The sequence below is a fragment of the Lethenteron reissneri genome, chromosome 19 (genome assembly GCF_015708825.2).
Source record: "Lethenteron reissneri isolate LAM-NWPU_2019-01 chromosome 19, ASM1570882v1, whole genome shotgun sequence".
Classification (NCBI taxonomy): domain Eukaryota; kingdom Metazoa; phylum Chordata; class Hyperoartia; order Petromyzontiformes; family Petromyzontidae; genus Lethenteron; species Lethenteron reissneri.
This window is the reverse complement of record NC_083797.1, coordinates 14,366,661-14,380,003: the sequence shown is the minus strand read 5'-3', so window position 1 is coordinate 14,380,003 and position 13,343 is coordinate 14,366,661. Positions and strand designations below refer to the sequence as shown.

At 50.6% G+C, this 13,343-nt stretch overlaps 1 protein-coding gene across 2 annotated transcripts; it reads left to right on the top strand.

Annotated features, from left to right (window-relative positions):
• The first annotated feature begins 1,698 nt into the window (after window positions 1–1,698).
• Window positions 1,699–6,851, top strand: LOC133344317 (chymotrypsin-like elastase family member 2A). Of its 2 annotated transcripts, none has more exons than XM_061554419.1 (8): window positions 1,699–1,844; window positions 2,353–2,447; window positions 2,913–3,010; window positions 3,317–3,445; window positions 3,975–4,111; window positions 4,428–4,570; window positions 5,324–5,476; window positions 6,272–6,851. In XM_061554419.1, the coding sequence occupies exons 1-8, from the start codon at window positions 1,805–1,807 to the stop codon at window positions 6,374–6,376; spliced, it is 900 nt and encodes a 299-aa protein (XP_061410403.1). In that variant the 5' UTR covers window positions 1,699–1,804; the 3' UTR covers window positions 6,377–6,851. The 2 variants fall into 2 exon arrangements, with proteins under 2 accessions (XP_061410403.1, XP_061410402.1); XM_061554418.1 differs by having other exon boundaries at window positions 4,425–4,570.
• The last annotated feature ends 6,492 nt before the right edge of the window (window positions 6,852–13,343 follow it).

Here is a 13,343-nt window from a genome sequence, read left to right as displayed (position 1 = left end):
AAACTCTATCACATCAATACCTGCTCGAGTGCAGAAATTCGCTGGTTCAAATCAAACATTTCTATGCATAGAAAAAATAACTCCAATGTAATATTTCCGGAGAGACCTGGAAAAGTACTGTCATTGACTACTTGCTGAGGCCAGGACGACACACGAGAGTGGGGTATGGATAGAAACGCGTACACACCAGGCCACTTTTGTCTCCCTATAATTTGGCCATTCATGACATCGCTACGCAAGAGATGATTGTGGTCAATCCCGTTAATGCCACCGCAGCTCACAATGCTTTCTACCTTCTGCTAGATCACACAAATATCACACAGCTGACTCTACACATAACCGTCAAAGTCCAATTTAACATTTTCATTATCATCATCACCACCATCTGGAATTAGGTTTCAGGCCTATCCCTGGGTTGCCGACCTGTGGGTGCCAAGCCGAAGTATCTCCCAGCTTAAACAAGTGTCTGGTAATGTTGACCTCAATTGGTGACCGCTTCTACAGACGGTCATGTAATCCACCTCATCAGTCGCTCAATGAATCTACCAGTCTCGTGGTACTCCTTTTATCAACCAGAGAGGAGATAATTAGCTCAATCAGGCCACCAACCAGGATTTTGAGTTTGCCACCATCTGATATCGACTGTGAACTTTTTAAAGATTGATGGTAGTTTTTCAAGAATTATACCACTTCTGGAATACATATGGAACTTTCCAACACATAGCTTTTTTTAAGCCCGGAAAAAATACTATATAGAGGAAAACCCTGCCCAACGTGTGTTAGTCGAACGCGTGTTTCGTTTACACACGGTTTATAAATTAAGTCTGTTTTACAAAACACGGGGGTGATGTTTTGACAATACACACTGCTACGATGATCATTTCCGCGTTGAAAAGTAATGCCCGGAGAGTATTACATCGTACTCTTAGGTTTTTTCGAAAAATCCTTGCAGTCACGAAAGCTTCAAATCTAGCAGTGTTTCCATCGGTTGGAATTTGTGAAGGCAACGACTATGAGAACGATTTATTTACCGTGTATGTTTTGTATGTGTGTGTTTTTGTATAATAATGTAACACACACAGCGGCAAAACACAAATGCTCACAATGCCGCATGCATCTCGTTGTCCACCTCGCGCTCCACTCGTTGCTTTGGACGACACTCCTCTGACCTCCATTGTTCTTGGAGGGCAACTGCCTCCAACTCTCCAGTCGTGTCCTTCACGAGCCTCCTCCGCAGTCATCGGCTAGTCTGATCAGCTCCACATCCTCCTATACAGTATTAGTCCATAATTTATCTACCCGTGCCGTGCTCTTTTAGCCTCCTCTATCCAGCCAAGCAGAAGCTGCTTGGGCATGCAGTGGATGGGCATGTGGGCTTCATAATCCAGCCAACGCAGTCTTGCCTGCCTAAGGAGCTCATTTATGGGAGTGACCAAATCTGTCAACCATCCGTCAGCTCCACGTATCCCACTATAACCTAACCAATAAAAAAATTACGTCCATAAATTTGGTTTGGTATTGTCAGCAGGATAAACAATATATACCTTACTGCTGACCAATACAAAAAAAGAACACCTAATTTTCATGTTGAAAAAAAAATATCTGAATTTGTAATTTGCATGCCAACTTGATTTGGGCAGTTTTGCAGATAGGGAAGTATTCTGATTGCAATCTGAGGGTTCACGTGGACAGCAGATTCTGTATAAAAACCAAGAAGGCCCAAAGTGAGACACGGCAGTGGAAAGGAAACACTGGTGCACAAGAAGCTCCACGTCTTCAATCAACTCCAGTTCTTCGATCAGCCATGCTCGCCTTTCTCGTCTGCGCTGCTCTGCTGGTTGGTGGTGAGTGATTGCCATGCACACATTTATTTTAGTGGAGTGATCATTCTAGCTTCTTCAGGAACTGGACTTAGTTATAGAAGAGGTTGCTAGTACATGTAATAAAACATGACACAAAATGCATAAGGTACAACCCAAAAACACATCACAATTATTGTGTGTTTACTATAGTGTGTATGCACATGGGAGAGGTAGTGTAGCGCTTAGCGTCCTGTGATACTAACCCGGCGACCCGAGTTCAATGACCGCTCACGACCAACACCAGTGACGATTATCAAGGTCGGTCTTGGGCCTCGCCTAGGTCGACTCAACCGCAAATGAATACCTGCTAAAATGTGTAAACATCGCCACCCGGAAAACAAATGCGGCTGGGCGTGGTGCTGGCTACCCACCCCTTTGTGTGCCGCAACCGGTCTTCATAGGTGCTCATTAACTGCACTTGCCCCAACAGTTCGTTAAGGCTATTCGGGGATCTTTGTTTTTGTTTCGCGTGTCCTTTTGTTTCTCACAGCTGAGGTGTCTGCTCAGAGCTGTGGGATTGCAGCGTATTCCCAGATCCGCGTGGTGAACGGCGTGGAGGCTCGCGCTAACTCCTGGCCTTGGCAGGTAAAGCCAGAGGCTGAATAACAGCCATCACAGCCACACGATGCATTGTCAGTCGATCACAGTGCAGCAGCATCCATTGTTCTAAATTCCACCTGGAGGACATCATCCAGCAGTACACTGGCAAAACGGCTGCATGTGTGCATCATGAAATGTTCAGATCTTCCACTCTTCTCAATGACATTGAATCAGTGACTATAATGGGATAGTGGAAGTGCAGTGATTTATGCACCGTGCGACGAACCATGCTACATTTTTTACATTCCCAGCGACTGCTAATATTAGTAGGGAGTGAAATCCATACCAGTCCCAGATTCCACCCCTTCACAACCAGCTGTGACTAGCATTGTGAGGCCTGGTCAAATGGTCAGTGGATTGACGAAAGGGCTGAGTTAGTACTGTATTGCAAGATTTAGAAATTGGAGAAAAAACCGTAACTACCACCACTTTTCTGCGTGTGCATTGCAGGCGCTCGTGCAGAGGTACTCTGGAGGAAGATGGGTCAACTACTGCGGAGGAACCCTCATTGATAGTCAATGGGTGCTCACCTCTGCGAGCTGCTACACGTGAGTCACGGCACCAGTGGCGTCGCTCTCGTGTGTGCAGGCGGTGCAACTGCACCGGGTCCCAGGTGTTGTAGAGTATTTTCCTGTACCACATTGTGGACACCAAAGTTGGAGCAATGTATCTTGGGAGCAAGGAGGCGGCCTCTATCAATGACATTTACACGATGCCGCAATGTGGCAGTGAAAGTACCATGATGTAACTCGCACCATTTCTGTTTACTAATTCCTCACTGCAATGCTTACAGGTGTAAGTGATTACGACCGCCCGTCGCTCTGTTATCTCCCCACATTCACCACAACGTGCAGGAGTGGCTACAGCTACAGGGTGGTGCTGGGAAAACACAGTGTGTCCACAACCGAGTCGGGGCAAGTCACACCTGCATTGAGCCTGATCGCCTGGCATAGCTACTGGAATCCCAGCATCCCGGCCAATGGGTGAGACTGCACACGGGCGCACTGTTTCCGTGGCACTATGACATTACGAGTTGCAATAGACAGATACATATCCATATATATACAAACATGTACAGATACATTCTACAAAGACGCAAAGAGACAGACATTTATTTTCCCTCTCGAAGCACGTCATTGACACTGCCTTTCAGTAAAACAACATATAATTGGAATGTCAGGCAATGATGAATTATATAACACTAAATGTTACTTCTGAAGAATAATTTTTCTTCAGAAGTAACATTTAGTGTTATACGGCAGTGTTAATGACAATGCGATGAGATGTCTTGATTTGTGCTTACACACTGCTTCCAGCCCATGCCCATTCTGTGTTTGAAAAGATACAGACAGTAAGTGCAGAGTCAAATCATGGATAATCCCACAAAATATATCCCCCACATCACCTGGGTTAAGGGGAGTTCTCCTGTGCACAGCGCTGAATCCCCATTGCTTGTTGTATGTTCGGTGTTGAGCGTCACATCACGACTGCCCTTGTCTCGATCCTCCACAGGTACGACATCGCCATGTTCAAGATTGCGTCGCCCGTGGCTATTTCCAGCACGGTGCGCCCGGCCTGCCTGCCCAGCGCCAACCAGATCCTGCCCAACAACTACCCGTGCTACGTCACGGGCTGGGGATCCCTTTCCAGTAAGTAACATTCACTCCCTGTCAATGAAACAAGAGGAGATAGAGTTTTGGTGAGTGCTTTCAATCCAACGTTTGAATTGCCCCAGCAGTTTGACTCGGCCCTTAATCTTTCTAGGGTTGACACAATGAACACAACTCTGCATAGAGTCAACAGTGGGAAGTAGTCTGTCAGTAGGGTGGCGGTGTTGCTATGTGGCTTTTCCCTTTTGAGCACATAGAGATGGACGGTTCGATAGGGGAGTGCCTGTTAACGCCTCCAAACTCAGATGCTTTCACCAACGCTCTTCATCTCCACGATATCTGTGCGTGTCAGCAGCCAGCGGCCCCTCCCCCAGCGCGTTGCAGCAGGCCAGCCTGCCCGTGGTGGACTACGCGACGTGCAGCCAGGCCAGCTGGTGGGGGAGCAGCCTGAAGAGCAGCGTCATCTGCGCGGGGGGCAGCACCCGCTCTGCGTGCTATGTGCGTACGGAGCGCAACGCGAGCCAACCCGCGTCAATTCATTAAGTAAAATTTCCAATGGGAATATTTGAGGAAGGCCATAACGGTAGTTTGCTATACTTGCATTTTTCAAAAATTTACTATGCACCCTCCGAATCAACATTCAATAATCCAGTTATTTGGCGTTGCTATGTTGGTAGTGGTGCACAAGCATAAATGACTAAAAGCTCCACACATTAGTCAATAACTCTACCTACATATCTAATTATTGACAATTTAGTTGCATTTTTTTTGTATAACTAATAGTAAATTCAAATTTGACGGTTTTATTCACGTACATTAAGAGAGTTACTCAAAATAAAATCCAGATATAAGGAGGATGACATAAATAAAATATGGTAAATAAACTAATACTGTAGCTAACATGTCCCTCCCAGATCGTGCCATGTGCATGGAAAAAACAAAGGCAGCATAGTAGAGTTGGGGGACGGGAGGGATCAGGCCTTGGCATTCTGCGATATCTCTCTGTTACTTAGCACCATGGCACTGAAGCACACTTGACGAGTGTTGGCTCACACAGACACCTGTTACTACAGGAGCTCAAAACTTTCGGACAGGAGCTCGATGCCCACACTCTTACAAAGCCAAACGCATGCTAGCAACGTTTGGAGAGGCATGGTGGCATTTGCTATCACGGCCACCCACTCCCATAATCCAATTCTTCTTGATCCAATGTTAACGTGAGGCATTGCTGTACTCTGCTATGCACCACAGGGTGATGGAGGTGGCCCACTGAACTGCCAGCGGTCGGACAATGCCTGGGTGGTGCAGGGAATCACCAGCTACGTCTCATCTCTGGGCTGCAACACGATTCGCAAGCCCACCGTGTTCACCCGTGTGTCAGCCTACAACAGCTGGATCAGCAACGTGAGTGTTTAGGCTGCCACTGTCCAAGTTATTAACATCATAAGGCTGTCACTTTTAACATGTAATACTGTTGAAATATCATTGCCATTAACAATATGCAGTAGAGTTCCAATTATTTTGCGGTGATGTGGAGAGTACATACTGCTAATGTATAAACAATTTGAACATTTCAGGGGATATGCATATGTGATTAACAACTGCATACACGTGAAGCAAATCTGTTATATGGGTCTATTTTAAAATATTACTCAATAGCTGAGACTAATTAGCCAAGTCTATAAATGCAACATACCTTACAACTCAAAATAGTGTGTCATCAAAGATAGAAGATAATCGACGTTCTACTCTAAATATTAGGGTCAAAACAACGGCCAAAATCATGTAACTGTCATTGTAATTATTGCTATAACTGTTGTACATGTCAATATAATTGTCAATGGTGTCAATATCGATGTCAAGCTCAACTGGCTTACAATCTTCTAATTAGATTGATAATAATGGTCTGTTACCAAGACTGGCATTGAAAGTGGGCTCCAGTGGTTTGCAATCAAAAGGAAAATTGTAAACAGAAGTTGGTGCAAGATCATCGTAAAACTTGGGGGTCTAGGTGTTAACTACAATATGAGAAGCGATGGCAAGGTGTGATGATGACAACTTTATTTTGATCGATCACAATGCAAAGGTGGGATTGGCATAAGGAATCAGGCTGGTATTGGCCAGGTATGATTGCTATCATATTTGTTTATCTGTAGGTACTGACGTTTAAACACCACCAATTCTCTGTTTCTCCCGCAGGTCATGAGCGTGTACCGTGAAGCCCCAAAGCTCGCCAATGGAGAGCAGCGTGTCAACAGCGGAGCCAATGCCACAATTGCTGCATTCAGTCAGCCACAGGAGTAAAGCTATATGCTCTTTACTTCAATGCTACCACTAACCCTAGAATTACAGTTTCTTGCTACGGGTATTTAGTTTTAATATGGGACTGGGCATGTGAGGATAGGATGGGTGGTTCAATGTTGTGAGTTTGTGTAGTCACATTGCTATACATGTCATCATCTATGACTGACTCCATTTTGCATGAATACCGGTAGTTAAGCAGTTATTTTTATATTTGGTGACGAAAGAAAGTGGCAATAAATCCATCATGCATACTGGATCATAAAGTGCCATTTATATCACTTGAGAAGTTATTGATTGAATCTGAAATATTAGGGTGAGGCCGAGGTGGCATGAGTTAAATTTCTTCCGTTGTCATAGTTTAGTAGGGAATGGAACATCATGTGTTATTGTGGGACGACAGCTGATTCAGGGCGATGCGATTTTGGCTTGGTGTAAATACAAATTGGAGTACAAATAAAGTATCTGGTTTGTTGAATTGACTGGTGGAAGTTATACCGCATTAACCATACACAAAATTACAGGATTCTTAGATTATTCTTTTGGCGTTCATCTGCATTGCTATGACACGGAAGGATGTCACTAAAATATATAATCACACTTGAGTATATCATGGGACCTCCTTTGCTAGTGTAATAAAAGACTCGGACGCTTCTCTCTGTCCTGTGTCCTTTATTTGGGTTCGATCTCTTTTCCCTCACGGCACTCCCCTATACTCTTCGCTCTGCAGCCCCAGGCTGCTGTCGCTCACGTAGCCCCCTCACGGCACTCCCCTATATACTCTTCGCTCTGCAGCCCCAGGCTGCTGTCGCTCACGTAGCCCACTTCCCTCCTAGCAGACCCGCTGCTGTCTTGTCGTGCAGACCCCCGCTGCCCAACTCCGCCCTTGCAGACCCGCTGCTCTCTGCAGCCTCCTCGCTGCTCCTGCTGCCCCGGGGTCGGTCACCGTTGGCCGACGGTGCCGTTCCTCGTGGTCTGTGTGTGTGGCGATCTCGCCACTCTCTCTCTCACTCTCCGCCCTGCGTGGCCTCACACTTTCCCAGTCTCCGATCACTCCCCTACTGCTTCCGGTTTCTCCCCTTATAGACCTGAACCTTCTCCCCCACGTGACGTAACTCCTCCCCCCATGACGTCACTTCCGGGAGGTCGTTTACGCCCGCATTACACCACCCTCCCCCGTAGAGAAAATCCAGCCGACCTCGGCTGAACACAACTCCAACAAGCAATGCGAGCGAACACGACCGAATACGAAAAAGGACACAGAACACACAATAATATACCGAAAGAACAAGAACACAACACAATAATTAACGAAATGTGAGGGATTTTGAGCGGGTGCGGGTCGCCGGGCCGTCCCGGACGGTCGGCGGCCCTCCCGCCGAGCGGGAACGTGGCAGGGTTTTAAGAGCGACAGGCTGAAGTTCGTCTGTCGCCATTGGAGGCCTGGCAACGTCCCGGTCCCCTATTCTCGAAGGCCCAACATCAGAGGCGTCCCGCAATCGCGTCCGCGGCGGGGTTGGAAGGGCTGCGGGTCTCAAAGGTTCCGCAGCCGTGGTAGGCGTACCCCGAGCTGAGTCTTCTTTCCCCTGCCGCGTCACGGCCGGCTCGTCTGTAAAAGGCACGACAGGCGCTCTTGCAAGGTCAGCAGGCACAGACAAGGGCGAGTCGGCAGCAACAGACCCCGGCAAGGCAACCTCAGGAGATGACGCATCAGGTCGAGGGGCCACGTATGGTTTCAACCGAGATGTGTGGACGAACCAACGCCGAGATCGAAACCGAACACGCGCCGACTGTGGGTTGGGAACCTCGATGAGGCGAACCGGCCCTTGCCATGGTTTATGTAACTTAGGAGAGGTACCTGGCTGCACCTGTGGACAATGGAGCCAGGCCAGGTCCCCCGTTTTCCAGCGGCATTCCCCTTTTGAACGTCGCGCACACCGCTCGTTCCGAGCCTGGGCTCTGGCCGTAGCCATGCGGGCCCCTTCCCTAGCCACAGTGACTCGGCGAACGGTGTCCTGAATATAGTCAGGAAGAGGCTTAGCAGGTCCCCTCGCTCCGGTTCCCAACTGCACATTAATCGGCGGTACGTTTTCACGACCGTACATAAGAAAAAACGGCGAATATCCCGTAGCCGCATGCGGCGTCATCCGGTATGCTAAAAGCACCCCAGGGATATGCAAATCCCAATCCGATTGTTTTTCACTAACCGTGTGGCACAACATGGCGGACAGGGTCCGATTTAGCCGTTCAACCATACCATCCGTTTGTGGGTGGTAGGGAGATGTCCGTATTTTTTTTGTTCCAAGAGCCGCACACACCTCCCCCAACAATTTAGACGAAAAATTCCGGCCTTGGTCTGTAAGGAGCCTCTCCGGCGCCCCCTTGTCTATAACATACCCAAATAGAAAGGCGTCTGTGATAGACGCCGCTGACTGGTCAGGCAAAGGCCAGGCCATCGGCCAGCGGGAGAGGTACTCCACCCCTACCAGCAAATATTTTTTTCCCTTAGCGGATGGCGGAAAGGGTCCCAAAATATCTAACGCCACCAACTCATTAACTCGAGACACCTGAATAAATTGTATCGGCGGCACATATGGATGTTTAGGTGGCTTACGGCGGGCACAATCGGGACACGCATGAACGTGCCCGACGACATCCGTCGTCATGCCGTGCCAATAGTAATCTCGCTGCAGCGTCAATAGGGTCTTCTGCACCCCCAGATGTAACAGCGTGTCACAATGCAGAGTCCTAATCATTTCGTACCGCAATGATGCCGGTACAACAAGACGCCAGCGTTCCTGTATCCCTTCCCTCCACATCAGCAACCCATCACGGAGAGCGGTTTCCGGCACACCCCCCGCACAGAGACCCCCACTCCCCTTCACAGGCCGCTTACGTAACGTCACCAAAGAATCATCCAACATTTGTTCCCGAATCCACACAGACCTCGGGAGATGTAAAATGCCATCAGCCGGTCCCCCATCAGCCGGCCCCGGCTCAAGCGGAGCTTCAGGCACCTCGACTGCCAGTGCGACAGGCTGAGGGGGGTGCTGAATCGGGCCACACCTATGCGTCCCCGATGCACATGCGCATGGGGATCGCTGCGGCATCCTGGAAAGTGCGTCCGCATTAGCGTGACGCACTCCCTTCCGATGGTGAATTTGGAAGGAAAATTCTTGCAGCGTGTCCAACCACCGCGCCAGCTGGCCGGATGGTTGGTCCATTTTAAGAGCATACTGCAAGGCCGCATGATCCGTGCGAACAATAAACGAACGACCGTACAGATACGGTCGAAATTGGCGGAGAAAAATAACAATAGCCAAAAGTTCCCTGCGTGTGACGCAGTAGCGGGTTTCAGCGGGAGACAAAACCCGGCTACCATATGCCACCACGCGTTCCACACCACCTTTGGACTGAGACAACACCGCCCCAATGCCCGTGTCACTCGCGTCCGTATCCAGAATGAAGGGATGTTCAAAATCCGGATAATCCAACGTCGGCGCCGTAGCCAATAGATCGCGTAGGCCTCGAAACGTCGCCTCCTCTGGCGGTCCCCAAGCAAATTTGTGTCCTTTTCCCGTAAGGAGATGCAAAGGCCTCGCGATCGTAGCAAAATTTGGAACAAACCTCCGATAATATGAGGCGAACCCCAAAAACCGACGCACATCCCCCACCGTGGCAGGGGTTGGCCAGTCACGGACGCACGCAGTTTTGTCCGGATCTGTGGCCACCCCGTCCGCACTGACGATGTGCCCCAAATACCGCACGGAGTGTTGCAGTAGGTGACATTTCTTAGGCTTAAATTTCAAATTAGCAGAACGCATCCTGGTGAACACAGCCTCCAACCGCGATAAATGCTCGTCAAATGTGCGGCTGAAAACGATAATATCGTCTAAATATATCAGACATGTCTCCCACTGCAACCCCGTTAATACCAACTCCATCAACCTCTGAAAAGTGGCAGGGGCCGCATTCAACCCCATCGGAAGACAGTTAAATTGGAATAACCCCTGCGGCGTACGGAAAGCAGTCTTCTCCCGCGAGGACTCGTCAAGGGGAAGCTGCCAGAAGCCCGAAGAGAGATCTAGCGTTGAAAAGAACTTTGCCCCCAACAAGGCATCGAGAGAGTCGTCCATACGCGGCAGGGGGTACGCATCTGCCACCGACACTTTATTTAATTTACGAAAATCTACACAAAATCGCAATTTGCCGTCCTTCTTCTTAACCAAAACAACAGGCGCGCCCCATGGGCTGTTAGACGGAGATATTATGTCCGCAGCCAACATGTCATCCACTGCCCCTCGAACATGCTCTCGCTCAGCCGGGCTCATCCGATGCGAGTTTAACCGAATAGGGGCAGCATCCCCTGTGTCAATATGATGGTAAAGCAACGAGGTGCGTCCCAAGTCCAAATCGTCGGAGCTAAACACATTAGAATAGCTCAATAATAATTTATGAATCGCACAACGTTGTTCCCCGGAAAGAGCTGAATTCTCCCCACACAATTCAGCGATCCAGCGATCATCTGCAGCTCCGGGGCCCGAAACACCTCCAACAACACCCCGGCTGGACAGATCATCATGAGCTGTAAACGCAGTAGTGGCATGTGCCACAACGGTACCCGCCGGCACACACATGCTTTCGGTACTCGCGTTAAGCACCTGCAAAAACGGCTGCTGGTCTGGCCGGACAATAGTTTGTGCCCCAACTAGCGCCGATCCACCCGTGATGGTGGCGGACGGCGACAACAAAACAACAATAGCTCCTTGACGACCAGGTACAGGCTTCCGATAACGCAAAGGAATGAGCATCTGTGAGCCAGGTGGAATATCAACAGACACTTCGGACAACGCCTGCACCTGGGCGACAGGAGCAGGTCGCCCCCAGGTCGACGGCAAAAACGCAATTTTACGGCCTTCCGGTAATTCAATGCAGTTCTCATTAATTCTAATTAGAATGGGCATTTTGGCCAGAAAATCGGTCCCCAACAAACAAGGAACCGCAAGAGACCTCGAAATTAACACAATTCCCGAGGCCGACACTCCCCCGATAGCTATGTTAGCGTCCACCTGGCCCACAATGCCCATGCTACCCCCGTTCGCAGCGACGCAGGAAGCGTAAGCCGGACTCACGGCCTCTAGTGGGATGTTCAAGAGATGGAATATTACATCTGAAATAATGGTTGCGGACGCTCCGGAATCTACCAAAATCCGTACGTCCACCTCTTGTATCGACCCAGGTACGGTGGACGAACCGGTAGCGGCCGCGACGACCCGCCGAGCCAACTTACGCCACTGCGTTACCGAGCGACAAGGCGCAGTCAATGGCCTCCCGTTATTAACAACACCCGGATCGCATGACAACGGTGATGAATGAGGTGTCAAGCCTTGCCGGGTGTCTGGTGCGCACCGACTTGCCTGTGCTGGAGAATCCTTCCTTGGAGCGGCCCCTGTCGAGGCCTCCTGCTGGGGCGGACCCGGGACGCGGGCCCTACGCCTGCAGCGGAAACAGTCAATGTCGTTGCGGCGCGCGGCGGGCACCCCGTCCCGACGCGGCCGTGTCGGCGGCGCAGCCCGCGGCCCCGGCCCACCGCGGCCCGGCCACGGAGCAGCGGCGGCCGACAGCTCCTGCGGGCTCCTGTCGTCCGGCACATAAACTGCCTTCTTGGGGTCCCAACCCAAGGCTCCCCCTTCGACGATGGGCCCCCCCGTCCACGCCGTAACTTGCTTCCACCGGCGCAGGTTGAACTGGGCATCCAGACATTAAGCCGCAGCCCGGGATGTGAGCTTCTCGTGACCACACACCGGCATAGGAATGCCGAGATCCCGGGACAGCTCCAGCATCTTTCCCAGGATGAGAGGTTCCAGCAGGTCAGGCTACGTCTCCGGGTATGCAGCCATAGCCAGCTCCAGTACCGCGCCTCTATACGCCACCAGAGACTCCTCGGGTGCGCGTTGTCGTTGCACAAACCGGCGATGAGCATCATCCGGCGGCTCGTAAGCGTCTGCCATTTCGTCGAACACACCTCGCAACGTTTTCTTCTTCGCGGCTTTTATAGAGCGAAAGAATCTAACAGACTCATCATCGAGAAGAGTCGGAAGAACTTCTAATGCCTCGGCGTCAGTCCACCTCGCCGAGTGTACCGCTGCCAAAAATCTGCAGGCGAACGCACTCCAATCGCCCCCGATGGAGAATTCTTTGACAGTCGTTAAGTGACGACTGCGACTTCTTGGCACGCTCCCTCCAGCCGCTGACTCATCCGGTGGCATATTCAACATGGCGTCACAACGTGGTGTCGACAAGATGGCGGCCTTCCGCCGCGGAGGGCACAAAATGGCGGCTTCCCGCCTTTCCTCGTGTGCCACGCCCAAGATGGCGTCTTCGTGCCGCGTGGCCGATGGCGTCGACAGCGAAGACAACCCGGGCTCCTGCGGACCACCAACATCTCCTTCCGACGCCGCCCTCGGCGTGACGAGCTCACACAACTGTGCAAGTACGTTCTTGAGAGTTTCAAGTTGCTCCGCCATCTGACTCCATCTTAAATCCGCGTCCTTTGGTGCAGACGGGTCCGCCGACGCGGCGACATCTTGGACCCCCGGACCCGCACTCGTCCCAGCACGGATCTCCTCCTCTGCCGGAGTCAGGTCCACCGCAGGAGGAAGGTCATCGTCGTCGGAAGATGAAGCCGATGCCGGAGACGGAATATTCTTTTTTCTCAGTTGTTTTGCCATGCCGTTACACTTTTGACACCAGTGTAATAAAAGACCAGGACGCTTCTCTCTGTCCTGTGTCCTTTATTTGGGTTCGATCTCTTTTCCCTCACGGCACTCCCCTATACTCTTCGCTCTGCAGCCCCAGGCTGCTGTCGCTCACGTAGCCCCCTCACGGCACTCCCCTATATACTCTTCGCTCTGCAGCCCCAGGCTGCTGTCGCTCACGTAGCCCACTTCCCTCCTAGCAGACCCGCTGC